The sequence below is a fragment of the Sturnus vulgaris genome, chromosome Z (assembly GCF_052056855.1).
Source record: "Sturnus vulgaris isolate bStuVul1 chromosome Z, bStuVul1.hap1, whole genome shotgun sequence".
NCBI classification, from domain to species: Eukaryota; Metazoa; Chordata; class Aves; order Passeriformes; family Sturnidae; genus Sturnus; species Sturnus vulgaris.
In genome coordinates, this window is record NC_142283.1 from 72,349,251 (window position 1) to 72,374,237 (window position 24,987).

Consider the following 24,987-nt stretch of genomic DNA (forward strand, 5'->3'; position numbering starts at 1 on the left):
CAGAAACAAAATCCCCAAGATCCCCTCCTGCAGTGGTGGCCCCTCGGCAGCACCTGCGAGGCCAGCACATGGCTGGCAGCGGGGGTCCGGCCTGCCGGGTGCTTGGGGCTGGACGTGCCTCAAATATTTTCCATGCTGTATAAGCACCCGTGGTACACTCCCCCCTCCCTTTGCCGGGAGGCAAGGCGCCCAGGCCCCCCTGCCCTCCCCGTCTCCTGCAGAGGCCCGTTGATACCCAGTTGGCAAGAAAGCAGGAAAACCAGATTTTATTGATGAATGCGTCCTTCTGAGGAGACACTGGCATCCCCCACCCCACCCCGGAGGCTTGGAGGGGAGCTGGTTTCCTTCAATCTTTAATATAGGATGCTTAAAGTATCAAAATAGTGAGAGAAGCCTCAGCGAGTGCAAAGGGGAAGGGACGGGGGTCCCAGAGCCGAGGAGGGGTGGGATGCTGGGCTACGGGACCCCGGCGAGAGCTGGGTGTTAGTGGGAAGGGCATAAGCTGGCAGGGAAATAAATGAACTTTGAAAGCTGCAGGCTCAATACTAGAGAAATGGAAAAGTTACAAAAATACTGCAGATCTTGGAAAACAATGCAGGCACTTGGGAAGAAGGAGGAAGGCAGAGCTGGCTGGGGCCGAAGTTGGAGGGAAGCCCTGCAGGAAGGCAAAAAACAACTCTGGGGGTGAACTCATCACATCATCCCCCATCCTGAGTGGAGGCATTGCTGCTCCCCAGAGGGGTCTGGGCTGAAGAAAATACTCATGGGGTGGACTCAGGGCCTTCCGGGGTAGCTGTAGAGGAAGATTCAGCCAGCAATAAGGCATTGGAGGTGAAAGGCAGTTCCACACGAGAACTCTGTGAGGGGTGGCTGCTCCCTGCATGCCATCGCACAGGAGAGGGCAAACCACCCGCCTGTCCCCATCCCGCGTGGAGGAGAGAGAAAAAAGGGGCACAAGAGGGAAGGAAGAAGGCACAAGTAAATATCCCCTTGCAGTGGAGAGCTCTGTGGGCCCGCACCCCGGGGCTGGCGGGTGAGCCCTGAGCCAGTGCAGCCCCGGCTCCCACCCCAACCGAGTCCCTCCGAGCGCTCTGATTGTGCCTTGGGTGTGCATGGGAAGGTGGGATGGGCAGCGAAGCGGAGTTGCTGGTGCGGCACTGGCTTGGAGGGGCAGCTGAGTCAGTCCCGTTGCTCTGGGTGCGGGCAGAGCTCTGGTCTAGCCCAGACAGCCCTTCGCTTGTGGCGGGTCGTCTTAAATAGGAGCAGGCAGTGGGCAGGTGGGCAGGCAGCAGTCTGTGCGGTGAGTGGAGGGCGTGCGGCTCAGTTCTGCTCCTCGTCTCGCAGCTCCGAGGGCAGGAACTTGTACTGCTGCTGCCGGATCATCGCCAGCTTCTTCCGTGCCTCCTCCAGCTCCCGCTCCTTGCGCAGCATCTCCTCCTGGGCGGCGATAATCTGCCAGGAAAGAGCCCCGGGGTCACAACTGCCTCCCACAGGGATGGCCAGAGCCTCTGCCACAGCAATGTCAACCCCAGATCCGGGTTCTCTTGGCTGATGCTTCCCTCCCATCACAGCCACTGCCTCACTGAGCTGTTTGTCCCTGGGGTGGGAGCATGGTACTCTGGACATTAAGCAGAACAGCACAGCTTCTGGGTTCAGCCCCACGTGCTATGTAGAGGGTCTCAGCTGCAGGGAGCCAGCACTGGGACTGTGGCACTCCACACTAGGTAGATCTCGCCCTCTACCCACATTTTCCATGTGTCACAGATGCTGGGATACTGTGGGCTCTGCACCAAGCAGAAGCCAGGGCTTTACACTCCCGGGAGTATGCACCATCACCCACTCCTTCTTGTGGCAAGATAAAGTGAGGCTCCCTTATTTATCTGGTGCTCAGTGGGATGGGTGAACTCACAGTATTTTTGTGAGGCTCTCTCAAGACATGACCTGTGCTGGTGGATAGTAGGACATCCTTCTGAGACTGGCACACACAGGTTTTGGTGGTAGCTAGAGCTGCTCCTGCCCTGTTGGAGCAGCCTTACTCCTCACCTGTGCAATTCCTCCGACCATCTTCTCCTTCACCACCACTGTTTCATCATGGTCCTGGAAGGCAGCTGCCTTCTGCGCTGCCTTCACCAGATTGTCTGATGCCCTCTTCACGGCATTTCCAGCGGCCTGTAGCAGGGAGGAGAGTGTCGGGGTGAGGCACAGCCCTAGGATATGATTGCTGCCGAGGGTGTGAAGGAACTCCTGCCCCAGGCTGGGCAGCAGGCATGACCAGCAGCCAGGAGTGCTGGGAGCTGCAGGCAGGGATTCCTTTACATGGCTCGCTGCCTTGTCACCCGCTCATGACCATTTCAGGCGCTTTCAGGCTCTGGCTCCTCTCTGAGCAGCAGGGCAGGGACTGAGAGGCAGCCCTGCTGCCTCTCCTCAGCCCTTGGCCCTAGTGCTGAGACCCCATGTTAACCCCCCAACACATGGGCATTAACCTCTTCTGTGCCATGGCCTCTGAGGATTAACGGTGCCACAGAACATGTCCCCCACACATTAACCTCTTGAATGCCAGTGAGGAAGTGCACCCATTTCAGGTATTCCTATGCCAGGTCATTGTTCCTGAATGCTGCCAGAGCTGTGTGCCAGGCTGAGCAGCCCAGCATCACTCACATGCCTGGCACACAGCTAGCAATGAAATCCAAGCAACATGGAGCCTGTGTTCCAATGAACTTCCCACTGATGGCATACGGGCAGGGAGCATGAGCTGCGGAGAACATCCACATGCCCTCACTGTACTCCCAGCCATCCTTCAAACAATAGGGGCTGAAGAGGCAGCCTAGGACTCACCTGGAGCCGCTTCATGGCCTCCGAGTCATGGTCAGCCTTCACCTTGCAGGCCACCAGAAGCTGGGCTGTGGAAGCAGCCACCTGCTTGGCAGAGGAGATGAGCTTCTCCTCACTGGCATGGCCCTGCACCGCAGCGTTGGCAGCTTCACACAGGTTGTTGGTGGCAGCAGCCACCATGCGTGCCTGTGGCAAGAGAGGCTGTCAGGGGAGGTACAGGAGCCCTGATTGGCTCCAAGGAGGTTGTAGGGTGTGGGATGGAAAGAACCAGCTGTTCTTTAGCTGTGGGATAGGGAGGAATACTGACGACAAGCAAAAGGACTGAGCATCCTCATGTTTGCAGCAGGAGTCAAGAGGAAAGTTTCCCCCTCAACCCCTCACCATGACCTTGATACTCACAGCTGAAATGAGACCCTGGGACCACTGTCCATCATCCACTGCATTGGCTGGGATGGCACCCACCTAAGAAGAGGAGAGAAGTAAGGGTTACCATCCTGCACACCTCTTGTCACAGGCATAAGGGTTACAAGCAACCCCAGAAGAAGGGAGAACCCTTCTTTACATTTTCCTCTTTACCCCTCTTACAGCCTTACTTTTCCTTGGGCCACTAATTCCCGCTGAGCTGCTGAGGCTGCTTTCACCAGGGCACTCGTGGCTGCAGCAATGGATTTGGCAGCTTCCAGGATCTGCTCCTCAAAGTTCAGGCTCTCGTCTGCTTGCTGCGGGCAAAAGCAGAATAAGTCCCAAGCAGGAGTGCTGGGACAGATAGAGCAGAACAGAAAGATGGCTGCAGGGGGCTGAGCAGAAACATATAAGGCTAGATTAAGGGCTGTGGGGTGCAGCAGGACATGGGCTACCCGAGGAACGTCCAGCTGGGGATGTGGGAGGTAGCAGGAATAGAGGAAGAGGGACCAGCTGACAGATGGGTCTTCAAGCCTGGCTAAAGCACAGGCAGGAGATCCCCAGCCCATCCCAAGCTGAGTACAAAGACCAGACAAGGCTCAGCACTGCTACCTTGGGCTTGGCTCTTGGTTTCAGCTGCTCCAGCTTCTTGGCTGCAGCCTCAATGGCAGCTGCTGCCCCCAGTAGCTCATTCTCAGCGATGACAGTGGGGTCTTCTGGGTCAACCCACTCTGTCCCTAGGAACACCGGGAAGCCAAGCAGGTTACACCTGTATGCAGCCTCATTTCTGAGTTTCCCTGCCTCCTCTAACAGCTGCTGAGCCATCCACCCTAATCTCAGCCCTCAGTCCTGCCCCTCTGAGCAGGATCTTTCCTTACCTTTCATGGCCTCGGCTGCCTGGATGAGCTCGGTGACAGAGCTGGCCACGCGCTTGGAGTAGCCTGCCAGCTGCTGCTTCAGCTCATGGGTTGGCTTCTGCAGGATCTGGAGGGGAAGGAGCAGATGTAAGCACCTGGAAAAGGGGGACTTCATAGGTCTGTTTGGGGTGCACTCCCCAGGGAAGTAGGGTGGGATCCCCCAGCCCCCTCCCATATGTGTACACAACAGGCACTGTCTGAGATGCCTTCTCAAGAGACTCTGGCTATTCTCTTTGTGCCCCAAGATAGGATGAGCTTCCCCAGGGCCCTCCTGCATCCACAGCTTCTGGGACATTTTACAGACACAAGACCCTAAGCACAAGCCTTTCTGCACTCAGCAGCTACCCATGCCAAGATTTCTCCCCTGCAAATCATTTCAAGCTCCAGAAGCATATCCCCTTTTCTGTCCCTGTTTGGTTTCTTTGCAAACACAAGCTAGGCAAAAGGGCATACCCTGGAGTGACATCCCAGCCAAGGAGGGCTGGCCCCATCAGGATGAGCTGGCAGGCAGTGCCCTAAGGGTCCTCCTCTGGGTTGGAGGAACACATGCACACACCACAGCACATGTGTGCACGCACACGAGGTGTGTATGCACAAGCAGAGCTCACTGCGGGCCCGACTTCCACCACACAGGCAGCAGCTGCCCATCAGCTAGAGCAGGGGTGAGTACACAGACACAAACACATGGACCCCAGGGTCCCTGTGGACACAAGCAAGTCCCACCCCAGCACTGGGCTGGGCACACAGACACTCCATGAGCAAGGCTCATGCGGAGGTTAGAGACCAGCAGGCACTCCAGTGTTGCCTTACTCACCGGCTGATAGGGAGGAGAGAGAAGAGAGAAGAAAGAAAAGAAAGCAGTGAACGCCCCAGCCAGGAGGAGGGGAGATAGGGGAAGGTGGGTGCTTCTTAGTGAGGGGTGAACAGCAGCCAAGAGGAAAAGTGGGAACAAAGGATCAGAGATCCTGGGTGGGGAGCTGTGCTGCCATCATTAGCTCTTACTTCAGCCTTGCAGGCCTGGGCAAAACAGGGCACCTGGATGAGGCTCCCACAGGCAGAGGAGCCACCTACACACAGGGTAGCCATGGATCCACTCTCCTCCTCACACCCTTTACACCTTATTTCTCCCAGCCCTGAATTGCTTCACTGCAGTTTTGAGTCACAGAATCTCTCTGCTTTTGGAGGGAGAGACCTATTGTTACCAAATACCAAGTCCCCATGGAAGTTCAAATTCCTACCCCTCCCCAGTGAAATATGCAGGCTTTCCCACTCCTCTGCCGGGAGCCATGTTTTCCAGCCTGAGACAAATAACCCTTATTCTTGAACCCTAACCATACTTGTTCATGCTCTGCAGAAGGCACTGGTTCCCTTGGGGACATAGTGTACAGCAATGACCTTGCTGCTGCTGGGGAATGAGGCAGCAGCTCATCTGCCATCTGCCATCTCCCCTCCCATTCCCCTAGATCCTTCCTGCTTGTGGCTTCCCAGAAACCTGCTGTCCTCCGATAAACAGGATCTGTGAGCTTCACTCCTGCCTTCACAGACCAGAGTGCTATGCAGACTGAGGTGAATCATGGCTTTTTCCTGCCCTTGTGTTGGACCATCCCTGCAGAGTCACTAGAGCAACATGAGGCTCAGAGTACTCAAGCTGATGGCACACATTGATGGCTGGTTTGCCCTCTTGAGCACATCTAGTCTAAATGCCTTATTATTAAGCCTGGTGTCTGCTCTGACAACGTGCTTAAAACTGCTAAATTATCTCTGTCTGGAGCTGAAGGCATCCCGGAGGCTACAAGCTTACTAAGAGGCATCTCCAGTGAACATTTTAAGGGATGTTCCAATGTATGATAGTCAAAACATTGCATGGCAGCAGGATGGTAACACCCAAAATACAGGGAATGGCGTGTTCCTGCAAGTAGGCTGACCTCGGGCACTGCCACACTAAGTCATTAGCCTAATCATCTGTTAACAACAGGTCAGCCAGAGAATTTCTACTCAGCACTCCAGCCTTGGCTGCCATGATTCATGTGTGCCTGAAGCATCTTCCAGGCAGACATTTGATCTAGATGCAGAGGATGGAAAACTCACTGCTCCCCTTGGAACTGTACCCCAGTGGTTACCTCCCTTGAATAAAACTACCCTTTGACTTCTCCTCTGTGGTCACTGCGTTAAATGGAGAGAGAAAGGACAGTAACACGCATGGACCTCTTTAGGGAAAAAAGGCTAACTTTATTGTTTGGACAGCCCGTATTTAGAGCATGTTATGTGGAGCTAGGACAGAACAGTAGCTCATTGGACAATTGGGAAAAACATCTATGGGAGAGTACATCAGGATGAATCCCACGGGAAAGACACTAGGTGTTAATCTTTATTATGAATTCCACTCTGTTTTTTACCATATTATCACCTTGGTAGACTTTCTCCCTGACTGCAGCTAAAGCTATCTTATCATCTTAGGAACAGACCTGAGAGTCAGGAGAAATTCAGGCCTGAAAAAGAATTTCCAAGCTGTAATTCTCTAGCTGTCTAAATGTGTGTGTCCACACTCCTCTACTCAGCTTCAATTTCTAGCCATCAACTCCTGCCCACCTCCCCCTGCTGCTGTGCCAGTGCTGGCTACCCTCTAGGCCCTCTGCCTAAGGGGGCTTTCCCTACAGCCTGGGCTCCACCACTTTGTAGCTGGTGATCCCAGACAGCAGACTCTCACTAACCAGCTTAGCGTAATCTTGACACAGAGCTGAATCACTGTCAGTCTTTGCCCTGACCCCAGTTTGAAAAATCTCACAGCACCATGGGTTGAGTGTGCACATCCCCACAGTGCCCCTCACTCCACTTCTGTGGTCTTGCCAAGAATGCAAACAGTTGGAAGGACTTCACTGGATCTTTTCTACCATGCTAGAGGCTTAATTTACTTCTTGTAAACTAATGTTGCAGCTGAAATCCTTGGGAGGACTCAGTCAGAGGTAGACTGGATCAAAAGGGTGCAGCAGGCGCTTGCAGTCATTATCTTTGCTATGGCAGGCACTGTCCATCTCCCACACATAGTTCTGTGGGCATGACAAGTTTTGTCTTCCCACTGAGGTTTGTTATTCCTACCACTTTTACTGGAAGCTGTATTTTTACAAGATTATGCTACTCTGTTATTGACTTCCAGCCTTCATCTGTTTGCAGCCAGGTAATCTCCATCTGTTGCTAGGAAAATACCTTTCTTATAGCCTGTTGAGCTCTCTGACATCTGCTCCCATGGCAGGGGCATGGACACATGCCGTGCCAGCACAGGCAGCAAAAAGGGGCTGCACAAAGGCCTCGGTGGGAAGAGGTGAAGAGCCCAGAAGACCTTGGGGATTTGGGGACCACCCAGGCAATCCACAGTCAGCCTCTGCCTACCCTAGGAACCGGGGTGGCGACACTCACCACCAGCACATGCTCCAGCAGCTCCAGGTAGCCATCAGCACATTCCTTGCCAAAGCGCAACGCCCGCTGCCGCACGTCCCCGCTCACCTCCGGGTGGTAGGCTGCTTCCTGCAACCCGGACACAGGGAAACACCGATTCACATCAAGCACCATCCCTGCCTCCACCCAAAAATCCGTGCTAGAGATCCACACCCACTGCCCGCCTGCCCCACCTTGCAGGAGCGCAGCATGTCTGCGATGGCCCGGCGGCTCAGGTTGGCTGTGGCAATGACGTCCTCCTGGCGGCACGAGTTGCCAGCAGCCACCGCTTTGGCTGTGGCCATCGTGATGCCTTTTGTCATGCGGATGAAGTCCTCTGGGGTGGAGACCTTGGCGGGAGGAACCGGGGAGGAGAAGACCTGCGAGGCGAGAGGCAGCGGTGAGCGCGGGGTGGCAGGCAAGCAGCGCGGCAGCCGCAGCACCGCGCACATACTCACCGCCAGCTCCTGGCGGATGTGCTCAATTGTGGCCTCCAGTGCCCGTGTCCCCTTCGTGGCCTCGTCCTCGACAGCCTTCACTGTTTTCAGCAAGGAAGTTACGTTTGTCACCATCACCTAAAGAAGGAGAAAGAGAGCCAGGTGAATCCCCACACAAGCTCTGGCCGGTTGCCAGCACCTGTCCTTCCCTTGTGGATTGGTCCAAAACTGCCCTATCCTCATACTCCACTCACACTGCCTCAATTGCTCCTCTGCATGCTGTGTTCCACCGTTTTTGTGTCCCTTCCTACCCTTTTGTCCTGACTGCACCCCAGTAGTGCTCCTGTGTCCAATCAGGCAGAAAAAACCCTACTCCTTCTCCAGCCCCTTCTTCCCATCACAATCAGCACAGACCTTGGCAGAGTTCTTCAGCTGGTAGACAGCAGGGTCATCTCCAGCTTTGCCAGCAGCTGCTTTGGTGGCACCGATAAGGTCTCCAAGTGCCTTGGCCACATCCTTCACAGCATTGATCAGGACCACCTGGGGAGAGTAAGACCAGAGGAATTGCTGAGCTAAAGTCACACTTAGGCTGGGGGTGGTGTGGCTCAGCAGTGAGAGATTTGGGCACCACAGGTCCCACATGGAGTCCAGCTCAGCCAGCACCAGTCAAAGCCCAGCCGCCTCTCTCCCCAACTCCTGGGATCCAGCCTGAGCACCACATGACATCTGCATCTCTCAACCCCTCCGAGTAAGCTACCAGCAGCCTCCACTCAGCCCACACACCCAATCACACCTGGGTTTCTGGGTCTTCAGATCCCAGGCTGGCAGCACCCAGCTTCACCACCTCTGCCAGGCGGGTGATGGTTGACACAGAGGACTGGGCAGCTTGGGCTAGCTTCTCCTGGCTGGCCGTGGCGTTCTGCACCAACACCTTGGTGTCCTCCACCAGTGCCTTGGCTGTCTTCAAGATGCCCTCCCTGGAGAGAAAAACTGCATCAGGGAGGACACAGCCCTCTGCTGCACATGTGGTCCTTGGGGTGTAGAGAGACTATGGATCCTGGGGTACAGAGAGACTGTGGATCTCGGGGTACAGAGAGACTGTGGATCCTGGTTTTTCCATGTACAAGCTGGAATTTTGGGAAACTGAGCCAGCACAACCTGAGCTGGAAGCTCTCCTTGGGGCTGGTTCACAGCTCGGAAAGACCACAGAGAGAGCTTGACACCCCTGTCTCTGTCTGAGCAGAGGCTGGACACAGTGCGTGGGTACCTGTGGTCAGCAAAGGTCTCAGAGTTCTCCCGGTTGAGGGTTCCTGCTGTAGCAAACATGATGGTGGTGTCAAGGTCAGCGATGATGCCAGAGACAGCACTGGCTGCTGTAATGCAGGCTTGTGTCCCACGGTTCCCAGCCTGAAGAGCTGCCAGCACATGAGATACCTGTGGGGTACAAGTAAAGTGACTGGGAGAGCAGAACAGGTTCAGGGAATCCTCACGACACACACCTCCAACACCCCTAAGGGTGGAGCTGCTCCCATTCCACAGGGAATATTTTGGTCTGCACATCCCTTTTTAGCTTTCAGTTATTTATTCTTACCTTGCATCTATCATGTTTGATGGCCTAAGAGAATGCTGGACTCTGTTAGTTTTCAAATTACTAAGATTGGCAGATGCCAGACACAACTGACAAGTGCTTACTTTTGTGTTTTTCCTTACAAGCACTGCTGCTCTACCTTTATCAACTAGACTTTTTAAGCCACATTTTCGTCTGCTCTTCAGAAGTGTGCCCTCTAGACTGACTTGATGGACAGGATGCTAGCAAAAGGCGAAGGGAAGACTGATCACTGAGTATGAGCTGCAAGCATTGCTGCAGATGCTTTGCCTAACTCTGCAAAAACTCATCTGGAGAGCCCTGGCCCATCACCAGTATGTAGGTCAGTTTTCCCAGGCAGGCTGCAGCACCCGGACATCACACTCATCCACCACAAGCACCAGGTGCTGTTATAGTGTCTGCAGAGGGGGGTTCATCCTCCACCCCATCAGCTGGGTATGGGGAGAGTGGCCAAGAGAGCCACAGAATCCAACAGGACCAGGAAAGAACCTAGCATGGTGGCTCCAAGGGCACATGGCTCAATCCAGCATCCCTCCCAACAGCACCACGCTGTCAAACCTCCCTCTCGACCACCTACCTTCTCAGAAACCTTGCGTGCACTCTCTATCAGCTCCTTCTTGGTGTAGGCATCACTGGGGCTGCATTGCAGGGCTCCAGCCTTGGTGACCAGGGCAGCACAGCCATGACCCAGCTCCTGCACCCGGCGCTTGATGTGGGAGCCGATCTGCAGAGGAATGTGTGTGTGACAGAGTCAGCAGGGAACTAAGCCCTGCATCTGTGATACCCACTGGGAAACACCCGCCACCCAGCTCCTCTTTCCCAATCCTCCCACTCAGGAGAAGGAAAAAGGAAACACAGCTTTGCTCCTTGTTTCTATGCCATGTTCCAGGGGAGGTGTGAAAGCTGCCTGCCCCCAGCTCCAATGGGAGGTTCAAGTGTCCGTCTCCTCTGTTCTCACGCCCCAACAGCCTCTGCTCTGCCTCACACACACACTCCAGCACTTCCCCCAGGCTCGCACCTCCTCATTCTCAGCAGTGAGGGCAGCCGGCTTGGCCTCTTGTGCCAGCTGCCCATAGTCATGGGTGAGTTGGTTGGCCAGTATGCCCAGCTCATCTGGGTTGGTGGTGGATTTAGTGACCTGTTGATGGAAGAAGAGCAGGAGTTGGACAGGGCAAGGAGGGCAGTAGCCTGACTGAGTGGCAGGCAGTACATTCTACAGTGATAGGCTTGCTTGCACCCACCATTTCCTGCACAGTCACCGCAATAGCCTTGGCTGTCTTCACCATCGTGGTCTGGTAATCCACAAAGGTACCTTCTGGCTCACCCATGGGCCCTTCGTCCAGCTGCAAGAAACCACCAGGAGATTCTCACTCCAGCTCTGACCCACAAGGTCTTTAACTTGTAGGGTTTGACCCTCACTCTTCCTCTCTCTCACACCCAGCCCTGTCATTGCTTGCCTTACCTGGTTGATGGCTTGGGTGATGGAGTCCACCATGCCCCCCACAACACCTGCAGCACTGGCTGCCTCATTCAGGGTGGTGGTCAGGTCCTCCACTGCTTCCTTCATCATCTGCACAGCCTCTTCCAGAGCCTCCTGAGTGTGGGCAGCTTGCTACAAGGAGAAGTAAGAATGATGGAAGGCAGGCTGCGGCTCCCCTCCCAACAGGGATGGGGATACTGCACACTGACCCTGGGTTTTCCACGTCTGGCTCGTGCGTGTGCACCATGAAGCACCCACATGCAAGGTGGGCATGCCACTGGCACATGCCCCTCCTGCTCACCTTGGGGTTCCCACCGGCCTCCTTGGCTGTGTACAGCATTTGCAAGGCAGATTCAGCCAGTGTTTTGGTCTGGTCCAGGAGGTTCATCTGCTGCTGGTGGTTGGGTGTCTTGGAGGCAGCGCCAACAGCTGCCATAATGAGTGGCTCAAAATACTGAGCCATCTGGGATACCTAGGGAAGAACAGTGTCAGCACCAGCAGTTTCCAGACCCAGCTGCCTTCACCTCTCCTCTCCAGGCACCAAGTGCCAAACTCCCATTACCTTGTGCCCCAGCTGTGAGGCCTCAGCCCGTGCTGCAGCAGCCACAGGCTCGATCAGGTTGCTGATCTCCTGGACAGCTGTGATCATCTGATTGTGCAATGCCTGTGCAAAGAGAGGGTGGTGCATGAGGCTGCAGCAGGGCTGGGGTCTCTTCATGCTGCTGAGAGCCCAGCGAAGGATGCCCACTCCCTCAGGCTTGCCCCACAGGGTGTCCCTGACCCACCTCCTGGGAGATATCTTGTCGGGGGGCCAGCTGCTGGCTGATGGCAGCGAGGGATGCCTGGTCCACCTCCCGCAAGCATCTGTTCAGGACCTCAATGGCCTCATCACACTCCCGCTGTCCTGGAGCTTTGTCCCTGAGTGACAGATGAATCAGCCAAGCACTGGCAGCTGCTACACCACTCTTTCAACCCCAGCCTTGCCTGGTGCTGGTGAGGAGCAAGACCCCTCTCCTGGGCTTTAGGGCAAGTCAGTGTGATAGAGCCTGGGCACATCAGTGTGTGTTCCCATCAACCCATGTGAGAACTGGAGGAGCAGCTTCCACGAGGGACAAAAGTGTCTTCCATCCCATCCCATCCCATCCCATCCCATCCCATCCCATCCCATCCCATCCCATCCCATCCCATCCCATCCCATCCCATCCCATCCCATCCCATCCCATCCCATCCCTTGCCTCCCTACACCAGTTGTGTCCAAGGAGATGATGAGCCAAAACATCCCCAGGAATGCTTGCTCAGGGCAGAGGTATCTGCCAGCAGGGACAAAGCCACAGCCACAGAAGAAGGACTCTGCTCACCTCATGTTGGTGATCAGCTTCTTGATGGAATCTGAGACTGTGCGTGAGTGGCCAGCGAGCACTGACCACTGTGGTGGGTCCTTGGGGTTGACAGCCAGAGAGCGAGCAGTCTGAATGAGGCCAGCAGAGCTCTCCAGCATGGTCTTGGCTGAAATGACAATGGGCTCCATGGCTCTGCGCCCCTGTACAAGGAGACAACAGGCTGGTGAGGTAAGGGAGTGTGAATGAAAAGTTGCTCTCTCTCCCATGACCCTTTCCCTGGAGCAGCCCCTTGAAGCCCAAGGCTTGTGGCTATCTCCCTATCACCCCCTCAGTGCAGGCCCCCCAGGGTCAGGGAAGGCACAGTTTCTCTCCACCCCAGAGCAGAGCCTGTAATAGCCAGGCTCCATCCTCCCTGTCCCAGCAGCATCCCACCTCTGGGCTGATCTGAGCAGGAACGGTGGCAAATTCTGGGTTGGAGGCGAAGGCTGTCAGGTTATCCACAGCCTCTATGAGAGGGGCTGTGGCAGCACGGCATCGCTCCCGGTTCTCTTCGTTGAACTCGCCATCCAGGGCCTGGTGTGGAGAGACCAGAGCAGTTACCCAACCCCCACTGCACCCCAAATCCCATCACTACCACACCATAGAAAGGACTCCACACCTTAATGGTCTTCACCAGGTTGGCTGTGCTATTGGCCACCTCCTTGGCTGACTGGACGAACTGGCGCTTGGCCACAGGATTGGCAGTCCGGGAGGACGCCAGACGGCACGTGTTGCACAGAGCTGAGGTGTGTTTTGCTACAATGGTGGCTGCTGACAGTACCTGCAGGGGAAAGCAGAGTAAGGCAGGATCCACCATGACTCGCTATTCCTACAGTTCTCCCTTCTCATCCACCCTATGTAGGGCACCGGTGACAACAGGCATCCCTTTTGGGACCCAAGAAGGATCACCAAGATCCTGCATGCCCACAGAGCCCCCTATCTGGACTGTTACCACTGCACCAAAGCCGCCAGCTGGTTCCTAGTGCAGCTGATGGGGCCTGATGAGACACTAGCCATCATATTGGCCAACTCTTGGGATGCAGCACTTCCAACGAGTCTCATACTCCTTTCGATGCAAGCAAATGCCTGTAATGGAACCCCACCCCATACTCACCTGGGACTGAGTACAGGCAGGGTCCACCAGGTTCTGGCAGGCCATCTGGATGGCTTGGTTAGCTCTAGCAAACTGAGTGGGGTCCACCAAGCCCTGCTGTCCAGCCTGGCTGTTGGGGTCTGAGACCCCCACAAGGTAGGCAGCCTAGGAGCATGGGAGATGCGGTGAGAGAGAGTCTGCACACTGCAGGGCGGCTCACAGAGGCATAGGCTGCCACGGAGTCTGGCAGCATGATTTGGAAGGACAGGGGTGGGGTGCATGCAACAATTATGCCCCTGCAGTAAGGCGGCTGGGACTGAGTGTGTCTCACCTGGGCAGCTGCCTCTGTTAGCCCACAGAGAGCTTTGGAAGCGGCACTGATGGAGTCGCCGAACTCGGGCAGTTTGCTGTTCTTGGCATTCTGGGAGATGCCAGCCATGGACTCTCCCAGCACCTGTAGGACATGTCACACACTGATTACGGAGACTGCCTCCCGCAGGGCTCCCAGGGTCAGAGCTCACTGTACTTCATCAGTAGGGGAGAAACCACCTTTCCCTTTGTTCCCATATCCTTCCCAAGCCCTCCTTGTTCTTCCCCAAACCTCCATTCAGGGCTTACCTTGGAGTTCTCCATGACACTGTCAAGGCAGTTGAAGTAGGACATGTCATTGACAGTCTGGGTGGGGTTCTCCAACAGTTCCTTCACCGTCTGCAGGGAGACAGGTGTCATGCCCAGAGGAATGTTCTGCATTCTGCGCTTGCACCTCCTCTTCATTCCCTCCTGTTCCTGGCAGTAGGGTGCAGCTCCCCCCATACCCAACATCTCAATCCCTCCACTGCCTTTTCAATATGCAGCTTCTTACCTCCAGCTCCCGCAGGGCATTGTCACATTCCTTCTGGCCTGGGGCCTGCTGGGTGCACATGGTGATCAGCTGGTTAATGCTGTCAGTCACAGCCCTGCCAGGGACATGAGAGAAAGATCCACAGATCAATGCCTGCCCCACCACCCAGCCCCACTACTCAGCCAGCCGCTCTCAGGGAGCAATTCCTCTTACCGTGCTGCTGCTGCCAGCTGATTCTTGAGGTTGGGGGCGGCAGGATCAGCAGAGAGAGCCTTTGCAGCCAGCAGCAGCTTGCTGGAGGACATGGAAATGCTCTTCAAGTTCGACACCACCTGTGCTTGGTCCTCCTTATTCTGCAAGGAACCAGGATGAGTTTTCTGCAGCACCTTTTTAAAGTCCACACCCATCCTGGGTCTTCTCTGGGGACTTTCAAGCTGAGCTAGTTCCCTTCATCCAATTTGTCCGCCAACAGCAAGGATATATGAATTCTTGCCAAACCAACCCAAGCCACGTTCTCCCTGTTGCTGTGGGTTTGCACAGCTTCAGTCCCCATATCCCTGGCTGCATTGGCCACAGCCACCTTAACCACCACGGTCTGGCCACCCTGCTTTTTTGGTCAGCCGCCTTCTCAGATATCCCAAATCTCTCCCAGCATTCAGGATACCCCAACAGGCATTTCCTCTCACCGGGGACTGGCTGGCCATCTCCACTCCTGCCTGCAGGAATTCATTGAAGTCATGTCCGAATTTGCCAGAGGACTTGGCCAAGTCTTGAGGGGTGCCACGCGATGCCTGCACCAGCTCATTGGCAGACTGATTGAGCCCTGCTGCTGCCTGGTTCAGCTGGCTCTGCGCCTCCTGGAAGCTCTTAGTGCTGGGAGGGAACTGGAAAGAGATAGGTTAGGAGAGGCAGAGAGATGAGTGGAGATGGCAGATGAAAGTCTGGCACATGCTTGGGGATATGCTAGAGGAACCCAATGCAGTTGGACCAGTCTGCATTGCCAGAAGACCTCCCCCTTCCCCTCCTGCCCCAGCTCAGCTCACCGAATCCGAAAGCAGCCTCTTGCTGGCCTCTCCCACCATGCGGATGGCAGCATCCACGTCCCGCTGCCCTGGCAGGCAGTTAACACAGCGATTCAGGGCCTGTGACACTGCTTTCGCCACCTGCAGGGAAGCAAAGAGAGGTTAACACCTCCCAGTCAGCCCCACACCCTCCCCACAGCCTGATGGGGCACACTGGGGTACCCACTGTCCCCACCTGGGCCAGGCGCTGCTGGCTCTCTGGGTCACCAGGCTTGGCCACTGCTTTCCGGGCCTCCTCAATAAGGTTGTTGGCTTTGTCCATGACATCACTGGCGCACTCCAGCATGGCACTCTGTGCCTGAGGGTCGGAGGTGGTGGCTGCCACACCACGGGCAGCCTGGCTGAGTGAGCGCAGGGCCTGAGCCACTTCCCGGGCAGCAATTCCTGGGGAGATGTAGAGGTCAGTGCCTGTCAGCCCAGTGCCCTTTTCCCCAGCCCTGTTGTGGAGGCCAGTACCTGTGTAGTTCTCATTGCCCTGGGCCACCTCTCCCAAAAGGTGAGCAATGGCAGAGCTGACAGCTTTGGTGCTGTTCCCCAGGTCCTGGGCACACTTCTCCATCTGCAAGGGGGCCGAGTTGGGACATGCTGATGAGCTTCACTTTTTGGCAACTCCACTGCCCCAGAGACCACCCTTCCCTGCACCCTCACCGTCTCTCCTGGCAGAGGCTTGAGCTTGCCATCACGGGCAGCTGCCTTGGCTTCCTGCAAGTCCCTCTCCAGGCTCTGCACCAGACCCAGTGCAGAGTCTATCTCCAAGGGTCCGCATGCCTCTTGAGCCTGTGATGGGGCAGAAGAGAAGGTGAGCAGGTGACCATTGAGTCTACCTGGCTAGGGCAGAGACCAGAACCTGCCACCAGGCTGTCCCCACCATTCCCCACTGCTCTGCACAGCTGGTGTCTCACTGCAGGATGGGACTCAGCCTCTCACCTTCTGGGCAGCTGTGCGGAGCTCAGCCAGAGCTGCGGCCAAGTTCTTGGCACACTGGCTGAGCTGCATAGCAGAGGCTTGGTCCGTTATGGTGGGGACGGTGGCCTTGGCTGCAGCTACCATCTTACCACCAGGCTGTTGGGCCAGAAAAAAAAGCAGTGAGAAGGGGATAAATATGCAGTGTCTCAGTTGCCTCTGTGCAGATTTCCCAGAGTCTTAAAGAGACAGGCACAGTAGGAAAGCTGTAATGCCAGAGCTGGCATGGAAGGCTCTGGGCAGCATGGATACCTGCAGGAAGTTCTGGCTGGCCGCAATGAGAGCCAGCTGGGCGCTAGGGCTGTCTGGCTGGGACTGGCTTCCTCGCACACCTTGCACCAGCATTGGGATCTGCTCTGCCACCACCTGCGAGAGAAAAGGGTCACCGGAGAGGATCAGTCAGAAGGACATGGATTCAACCCAGGACTGGTGATTAAAAGATCAGCTCCAACAGGATCTAAGTGAGCACCCCAGGATCCAGTCTGACCACTGCTGTGGAGCAGGAAGCATCAGCATGGCTGATGGGAGATGAGATGGGGAGAGGGAGCACAGGAGATGCTAGGATCAGGCCCAGGCCCTTACCTTGCAGCTCTGCACCAGCTGCTGCTGCGCGGCAGGGTTCTTGTTGGAGGACGAGGCGTGCTGTGCGGCAGCGATGGTCTGCGTGGCCGAGGCAGCAGCCTGCTTGGCTGCGTGCTGGCACAGGGAGGCACAGGTTAACACCGGCAGTCTGTATCGAGCACCCCCAAGACCAGGGCCCAGATTCCCCAAACAACTTCTCCTGTGCCTACTCCTGTGGCACCCAAGCATCCCCAACACCCTCAATGCCTAGCACCCCAAAGCAACAGTGCACACAGGGGAAGAGAGATCTCTCTGTGATGCGGCATGGACAGTATGTATATATAAAGAGGAGTTATATCGGGGCTCCTGGTCAGGTCTTGCTCACTGACTGTGCTTGCTTGCCCTCTGCAGGTCCTTGTGCAGCATCTCACCTCCAGCTTGTGCACAAGCTTCTTCTTGATGGCATTCTGGGCTGCAGCATTGGTTGCCATGCGGAGCCCTTCTGCTGCCTCACGCAGCCGCTGCTGCTGCTCCTCGCTGTCCGGGTGGGCTGCAGCTCCCTGGAGAAAACAGAAAAGCCATCACACCTCTCAGAGACGATGGAGACCCTTTTCTTCCTGAAGTAGCACCTCTGCTCTGGCCCCCACAAGACAGCCCTGTTTATGGTACTCAGGAGAGGCTGAAAGCCTTTCTGGAAGAGTCCGTTGGCAAGAGACATAACAGCTCCTCTGCTACACCCATAGCTTCCTGAAGCTCCTTCACATAAGGAGCCCACCCTACAGGTCCCTGGCTCAGTGCAAGTCCTTGCTCTGGGAACTGCTGCTCAATGAGGGGCTGCTCATTCCCTACCCAGCACTGAGCCAATAGCATTTGACAGGGCTGGGGCCAAAGCCAGCATCCATCCTTCCCCACACACTGACCTTTGCAGCCTCCACCATCTTGGCAGTGGCATCAGCCAGGATCTTAGCTGCACTCAGAAGCTTGCGTGAATTCTCCAGGTCTGTCTCTCCCTCAGCATCAGCTTTGATGGCATTGACAAGGTCAGAGGTGGCCTGGGCCAGAATACGAGCCTGACGCACCATTTCCCCTGGAACAGAATGGAAGCGTGGCCTGTTAGCAAGCCCCAAGGGCTCTCTGATACCTCTCTAGCCATTGTGCTCTACCCTGGGGGTCACAGTCTCACCTGCATCACCCATGGAGCTGAATATATTCTCGGTGACATTGAGGATGGTGTCAGTGGCCTGGTCGTAGCGCCCGATGGGCTGCCCACCCAAGGCATGCTGCTTGATGTGCTGCAGCAGGTCGTTCAGGGCTTGGGTGACAGCCGTGGCTGCCACCCCCACCTGCTTCAGGAGCTGGTCATCACTGGTGGCTGCCTTAGAGGCCTCCACACAGCCCTCAGCCGATTTGGCCACCAACTTGCCAGCCTCAATCAGCTGTTCCTGGCAAACTGGGGAGCTGATTGTGGGAGCCACAACCTGGAAGGGAGGAGAAAGGCTGGGCAGCAAGCATGGTATGCTCCGTGGAGGAGCTATCCCAAACTTCTGCTCCTCCAAAGAGGATCCTCATTGCTTGGGCACAGTGGCAGGGATTCCCAACAAGAGGCAGTGCACACTTCCTGTACCAGATTCGCCAAGTCCTGCCTTAGGACATGAGGTCCTGGCACATCTAGGAGCCTGCTGCAAAGCTGCTCCCCCAGCCAGGTGAAGCTCTTAGCCATGCTGAGGCAAGGGTTAACCTTGTTGCTTACCTTGGTGCAGGCCACCAGCTGGGAGGTGGAGAGGGCACACTGGGTGGCCGCTGCGATCACTTGTGTCTGCAGTGCAGCGTCCTCTGTTTTCTGAGCCACATTCTTGGCTTTGAGCACCAGTGCAGCAGCAGCATTGGCCACCGCCTTTGCCAGCTGCATAAGCATGTCCTGGGAGGGGACAGAAAGGGTCAACAAGGCAGCCATGCCAGTGGGAGCAGCCGCAGCCATCTGCAGGGCTCTCGTGAAATATTCAGACGGGAAATGTCAGCCCTTGGGGGCCTTTCATGCACTCTGTCCCAGCACCAGCAGCACTGAATATCTGGAAAGGCTGGCAACACCTCGACCTCATCTCCACTATGTGCTACAGCTGGCAGTGAGGCTGTAGCCTGGCCCTGAGCTGCAGCCTGCACTGCCATGAACACCACCTGCACGGGGCAATGCTCAGCATCTCTGCAATACCCACTCCCCAGGCAACCACCTGTCCCCGATTTTACTACAGCAAGAACCTGCTGCCAGGCACTGCTGGTACTGCCTGGATTTGATTGGGTTTGCAAACATTTGAACACAGTGAAAAGATGACACACCCTTCCGGTCAAACAGCAGGCACAAGCAAGCCATGGCACACCCACATCGTGGGCAGCTGCCAGCAAGAGGCAAGCAGGAAATGCTCCCATGCTGGTCACCTGTATTGCAGGTAGGCTAGCTATTTTTATTTTCAATTCTAACTTTTTGGCTGACAAACTAAAATGCATCTCTGTTGTTATTCCTGAAGCTAAAAGAGAGACGTGACAGGTACATAACAGGTGCCAAGAGGCAACAAGCAGGAACCAGCACACGACAAACTGTTTTCCTGCAGGGCACCAGACAAGACAGCACGCTGCAGCCTTCAGGATTAGCTCCTGTGGCACACTGCTGGTGAAAACTGGCAGCACCAGTACTAAATAGCAAAAATCTTGGTAGGCAGGGCAGAGCTCTCTGCCTGCTGCAGCTGCCAACATCCTGCTGTGTGTGTACTCATAGCAAACAGCCCCACACCCCTCAGAGTCACAAATCAGAAGAGTCACAGCATCCCCTCGCCTCCTGCAAGCCAAGACTACTCCCACTGCAATTCATCACCTTTTGCAACAGGAGGAAAGACTGGAGAGTGCATGCATCCAATTCAAGAGTCCCCAGACCACTCCATCTGAGCCCATAGAAGGAAGTACGTACACTCGGGTCTGACAGGTGTGAGGCAAAACATCCTGCTGCTTGTCTGCAAATTGTCTTCCAGGTCTTAAATCTGACCTTTGGGGATATTCTGTCCTGGCTCTGCTGTGTGGCCAAACACGGCTTCCTGCCCTGCTCTTAGCTTTTCTGCTCCCCTTGGGTATCTTTCAAGGCCTCTCTATTCAGCTGAAGCTGTGTGGCTGCCATGAACATGTCTTTCTGGAGTATTTTGGTCTCTAATACGTCTAGATTGTCCTCCCCAGCAGTGTGCTACCTCCTTTGTGCTGGAAGGAGCAATTATGGGAAACCAAGCCAGTTGGCAGTCAGCTCATCTGAAAAAAAACCCTGCCAGACAGGGCTCCATCCATACTGGGTCTCTTAGGGGGCAGGCAGGCAGCTCCCACAGGCAGGGAGCAGCAGGCAGGAGCTGAGGAGGCTGCAAGAGATGATCTCTAGAGCAGCACTTGCTCCAGCAGCAACCCGAGTGCACGGACTTCTGAGATCCAACCACCAGAAAAGTAGAATTTTGCAAGAGCCCTTCTCCAAAGATTTCAGATTAGAGTTCCCAGAGGAGCCCCTTCACAATGGAGATGGCAGGGACCACCAAGCCAAGCCTACAGGCTTGTTTTACCGTCTTTGGTTCAGAGGCAGGCAAGCTCCAAGCACACCGGTTTTCTGGGATCTACACAGAATCCACAAGATAGGAGGTGTTATATCACTCTAGAGACAGAGATGGGCAATGGCCTGTCCCCTCCCTCACAAAGTCACCACAGGGCAACGGCAAACGGTCAGCTCAGACCCTGCCTGTGAGGTCCTGTGCAAAGGCCAATGGTTTTAGGGAGCTGGTGTCCCTGGCTGCAGCTGGGTGCACTCACCTGGAACCGGGGGTCAGTATCACTCTCCCCTATCTGCTGCAGCAGCTCCCCGCTGGTTTGTCCCACTAGGCCAGCAGCCTGCAGGAGATTCTGGCGAGGCTGCAAGGAACAAGACAAAATCAACACCAGGCTCACGAGCCTCACTCAGTGGTTTCCCTTGGCTTCTCCCTTCCTCTCAGTCCCACAGCATCTCCAGTTGCCCACCTCAGCGCTGGCAGGCTGTGCTGTTTTCAGTAGGTCTGAGACAGCGCTTGCCAGATTCTTGGCTGCCTGCAGAAGCTGCCGCCCGTTCCCTCCCTCATCCTCCATCAGTGCAGCCAGCAGTTTCACACCCTTAGACATCTCCGTCAGGTTGGAAGAGATGGTGGTGACAGCGCAGCCAACGGCAGTGTAGTCTGTGTCTGCTGGATCCCCTGCACAGGGAAGAGAGGAGTCAGGATGGGATGTGCTCAAGTGCATCCCCACACCTGTTGCTGATGTGGTTTTCCTTTCAGGGAACAGGAGTCTTTCAGCCAGACAAGAGAGACCAAGAGTTTTCTTGAACTGGGGCATCCCTCTACTCCAAATCTCCATATACCTGCAGTGAGGTTGACGACTGAGGCTGTGCCAGCAGTTATGGCATCCACTTGGGAGTGGATCTCATGCTTCGACTCATCCATCTTGTTTTTGCGCCAAGCTTTTGATGCCTGAATGGGGAGAAGAGGATCAGGATCAGGCGGCAGAAGTGGTGGGTAGCTGCATACATGCTCACACAGAGAAGTGCAAGGAAGAGGATATACGGAAAAGAGAGGGAATACTTGTAACCACCCAAACTCTCTTGTCTACCCTGACCAAACAACATGACCAAGTGTCCCTTCCATGTCTGCCCACAGAGTGGGATACAACCCCATCTCTTTTCAGGCAGCAGATCTTCCCAGAAGCTTCTAACGCTTCTGGGAATGTGGCCAGCCTCACCCAGCCCAGTTTCCAGCAAGGTCCACCTCCAGCATCCCACTTTCACCCAGCACTCACAGCATCCTGCCCAAGAGGTGGCAAGGTCTCGAAGTCGTCTAGCGTGGCCTGGGCTGCATGCACAGCCTGCATGCTGGAGTTGATAGTGCCGGTCAGGGCTTGCTGGGCGGAGGTCTGCAACACAGAGACAGACTGAGTGAGATACGGCAAAGGCTTGGAAGCTAGGATTACATATTTGGCTCAAATGCTCCCCTGCAACATGCTGCTGATGGTACCACTCTAGGCAGGTCTCCACAAAATGGAGTGCACTTAGCAAAAACTTAGAGGAGTCTCCACTCTGCAACTCCCACTGGAAAATGCCTCATCCCGTGGTTACAATCAAATCTCACAGTTAAGCAGCTCTTGAGGAGTGGGGAGAAGATGCTGTGAGATGCCACAAGGCTTTCACATCAAGTCCTCCCTGTCCCTTAGGCTACATGGGTCAAAAGAAATCAGCTTCCTCACGGCCTTTTCCAAGTGCTTCTCCAGCTGCACAGGAAATGGGGGCACCAAAACATGGCATTAGGTTCTGCTGCAAACCAAAGACGGTAGTGGAGCTGTCCAGTCACAACCTGAATGAGTGGCTGCAGTCACTAGCTGGGTGAAAATGCTGGGGTGTAACTCAAGTTTGCAGAGAAGGTGCAGGAGGACGCCAGCTCAGCCAGGCCAGCAAGCACACAAGGCCAGTGGCACAAAGCCCCCGCTCTTCACAGCAAGACAATGTTTGGTCATGGACCCAAACAGATTGGTCTATACAAGCCTGACAGTCACCTCTCAGAGTTTGTGCCCTATGGTGAGCAAAAGGAGAGCTTACCAGAGGAGGCATGTGTCCTCGGTGCATCTGGCCACTGGTGATTTGCAGCTGAGGCTGTGGCATTGTGCCCACCTGGAAGTTTTCTGGCCCTCCAGCCCCTGTCCGCATGATGGCCGGCAGGGCCACAGAGCCCAGCTCCGCCTTGCCTACACGGTTAAACTGCTGCTGCAGAACTGTTGACCTGAAATGGGGAGAAATACCAGGTAAAGGGATGGCTACAGTTCTGGCACCAGGCTCTGTGGGAGCGGCAGCTCTTCTTGCTGTGCTGCAAGCTTCCCTGGAGCAAACTCTCCATTCAGCTTCTGTTTAGCAGCTGCCCTTGCTCCTGGAAGACTTACTTCTTTGGAGACACAGAGTCTTCCAGCATAGTGGACTCCTCATCACCCTCCAGTCCAAAGTGATCTTTGCTCTTTTTCTGAAAACGGAAAGAGAAAATTATACCCCCAAGCCCTCCCCTCCTCCTGCAGCCCAGGCACCATACCAGTCACAAAGTCCTCCTGCCCTGCCTCCAGCTTTCCCAGCAGTACTATCTGCCAAAGCTTGTTTGGAGGCAGTTGGAAGGCACATTCTGTATGCTTCTCTGGAGGGGGGCTATTAGCACAGCCTCACCTTTTTGAGGATGATATCAATGTATCCAGCAATCAGCTGGGCGATCTGTTCCCCTTCTGTCGTCTGCACTGAGTAGTAACCATCCTGGTAATCTCCAAAATCCTGCAACAGCACAGCACAGGGTAGAACCAGAGCAGGGCACTGACGACCATCCTGAGCTCCTCTGGTATGCACTAAGCACCTAAGTGCCAGCCTCCAAAGCAAGCACTGGGAGAGGCACCAGAGGAGGGCAAGGCTGTGCCACCATGGAGCAGCAGCTGAGAGAGGGACTGGAGTGAGGGAACCTCCCTACAGGGGCACCAGTGGGGAAGAGGCATGGGGGACCGGCACTGGTTCCTACCAGGGTGAAGCTCTTGGGAGAGGCTGCCCAACGCTTGATGTTGGTCAGACTCCACTCCTGAATCACTTCCTTGGTCTTCTCGTCCACGCGCATCACGCACTCCTTGGTGATCCCTAGCAGCCGTGGCACCAGCTTGTTCTTCCCCTTCATCTTCTCCTGTGGGCCACAACAGAAAGGCTGTGGGCTATCCCCAAGATGGATCCATCAAGGCAGAGATATTTGAGGTCAGCCATAGCTACCAGAACACCCGCAAGGCCACACTTTCTAGCAGTGACAATTATCACGTGTAGCTTGACAATGAGAACAAGCATGAACCAAGGAGTAGGAAGGCAGTGCACAGGGAAATGCAACAGGGGAGACGCAGAAAATACTGGAGCAACATAGGCTGAGGGGAAGCAGCTGGAGACACAACAGATGGATCCTGAAGAAGCAGAATTTTGCTGACTCTGAAGATGGACATGGGGGGCTGCTGCTCTACCTTGACCAAGAAGAAGGAGACCCCGTAGGTCTTGAGGGAACGAGCAAGTTTCACATAGCGAACTTTGGCTTCGATCTCACTCATGTTCCCACAGTTCTTGTGGGCCTGCAACAGCAAAGACAGAACATTGCACCAGCTTCAGTCCTGCCTTGACACCACTGCACAGTCCTCCTGGGCTGTCCCCACCCCACCAGCATGCCCTGCCCTAGGTCTGATCTCTGAAGCCTCAGGAACTACCTTGTCTACCCACAGCTCCTGCTCCCATTTCTCACCCACCAGACTGCTGTGTACTGCCTCCTCAGACAGGAGTGCCTCAGCCTCCTTAGACAGGAGTGCCTCAACCTTTAGTGAGGAGGAACAAAAACTCCAGATCTCAACCTCCCCACTGCACATACCAAGAAGATCTTGCGTTCTCCTTTCTGCTTGATGTACTCCTTGGGCAGGAAATCCTTGAGTCTGCCAAAAGACAGCCAAGTGAGCTGTTAGCAGTAGAGCCCAAAGCCAGCGTCTGTCCTTGACTTTGAACAAGTCCAACCCAAAGCCCCAGACAAGCCTCTGCCAGGGCACAAGCTGGAGGTTTTTGGAAGCAGTAAGAATGTGGGAGAGATTGCTACAGCTATGAAAGCTTGTCCTCGGAGTTGCCGTAGCTAAGAGCAGGGTAAAGGTGCTGACAATGCAGCCCTTTGTGCAGCATCAAGGCAGGCCAGAGGGTGGACTGCTGACTGCATGTCCCTGTAGGGCTGCCAGAGGGAGCAGGATGGGGGGCTGGCACTCCTCAAAGCTGCTGTGGATCCCTACACTGGGGCACTGTGCTGTTGGGAAGAGAGGGGTTACACCACAGGCACCCAAACCCCCCCAGGGCCCCACAAGGCAGTGCGGCACTGGGTGCTGCAAAGATGC

At 55.4% G+C, this 24,987-nt stretch overlaps 1 protein-coding gene across 2 annotated transcripts in view; it reads right to left on the minus strand.

Moving 5' to 3' along the window:
- Positions 1–239: 239 nt before the first annotated feature.
- TLN1 (talin 1) overlaps positions 240–24,987 on the minus strand; it is a 35,158-nt gene continuing 10,410 nt past the window's right edge. For both annotated transcript variants that reach the window (XM_014875535.2, XM_088156502.1), the window contains exons 8-57: positions 24,483–24,543; positions 24,088–24,192; positions 23,610–23,765; positions 23,270–23,371; positions 22,999–23,075; positions 22,661–22,841; positions 21,868–21,981; positions 21,434–21,542; positions 21,061–21,269; positions 20,857–20,955; positions 18,776–18,943; positions 18,209–18,503; positions 17,946–18,112; positions 17,457–17,585; positions 17,047–17,160; positions 16,717–16,830; positions 16,429–16,563; positions 16,150–16,278; positions 15,958–16,060; positions 15,677–15,885; positions 15,463–15,582; positions 15,106–15,303; positions 14,633–14,772; positions 14,441–14,534; positions 14,197–14,286; positions 13,910–14,032; positions 13,600–13,743; positions 13,105–13,266; positions 12,879–13,019; positions 12,465–12,646; positions 11,892–12,024; positions 11,669–11,770; positions 11,408–11,578; positions 11,089–11,238; positions 10,868–10,969; positions 10,645–10,764; positions 10,204–10,350; positions 9,288–9,454; positions 8,814–8,997; positions 8,435–8,560; positions 8,042–8,158; positions 7,778–7,963; positions 7,566–7,673; positions 4,113–4,218; positions 3,847–3,971; positions 3,426–3,551; positions 3,232–3,294; positions 2,836–3,018; positions 2,044–2,169; positions 240–1,452 (exon numbers count right to left, since the gene is read on the minus strand). In XM_014875535.2, the coding sequence (XP_014731021.1) occupies positions 1,321–1,452; positions 2,044–2,169; positions 2,836–3,018; positions 3,232–3,294; positions 3,426–3,551; positions 3,847–3,971; positions 4,113–4,218; positions 7,566–7,673; positions 7,778–7,963; positions 8,042–8,158; positions 8,435–8,560; positions 8,814–8,997; positions 9,288–9,454; positions 10,204–10,350; positions 10,645–10,764; positions 10,868–10,969; positions 11,089–11,238; positions 11,408–11,578; positions 11,669–11,770; positions 11,892–12,024; positions 12,465–12,646; positions 12,879–13,019; positions 13,105–13,266; positions 13,600–13,743; positions 13,910–14,032; positions 14,197–14,286; positions 14,441–14,534; positions 14,633–14,772; positions 15,106–15,303; positions 15,463–15,582; positions 15,677–15,885; positions 15,958–16,060; positions 16,150–16,278; positions 16,429–16,563; positions 16,717–16,830; positions 17,047–17,160; positions 17,457–17,585; positions 17,946–18,112; positions 18,209–18,503; positions 18,776–18,943; positions 20,857–20,955; positions 21,061–21,269; positions 21,434–21,542; positions 21,868–21,981; positions 22,661–22,841; positions 22,999–23,075; positions 23,270–23,371; positions 23,610–23,765; positions 24,088–24,192; positions 24,483–24,543 (6,844 nt within the window). In that variant the 3' untranslated portion in view covers positions 240–1,320. The remainder of the gene's footprint in view (positions 1,453–2,043; positions 2,170–2,835; positions 3,019–3,231; positions 3,295–3,425; positions 3,552–3,846; positions 3,972–4,112; positions 4,219–7,565; positions 7,674–7,777; positions 7,964–8,041; positions 8,159–8,434; positions 8,561–8,813; positions 8,998–9,287; positions 9,455–10,203; positions 10,351–10,644; positions 10,765–10,867; positions 10,970–11,088; positions 11,239–11,407; positions 11,579–11,668; positions 11,771–11,891; positions 12,025–12,464; positions 12,647–12,878; positions 13,020–13,104; positions 13,267–13,599; positions 13,744–13,909; positions 14,033–14,196; positions 14,287–14,440; positions 14,535–14,632; positions 14,773–15,105; positions 15,304–15,462; positions 15,583–15,676; positions 15,886–15,957; positions 16,061–16,149; positions 16,279–16,428; positions 16,564–16,716; positions 16,831–17,046; positions 17,161–17,456; positions 17,586–17,945; positions 18,113–18,208; positions 18,504–18,775; positions 18,944–20,856; positions 20,956–21,060; positions 21,270–21,433; positions 21,543–21,867; positions 21,982–22,660; positions 22,842–22,998; positions 23,076–23,269; positions 23,372–23,609; positions 23,766–24,087; positions 24,193–24,482; positions 24,544–24,987) is intronic.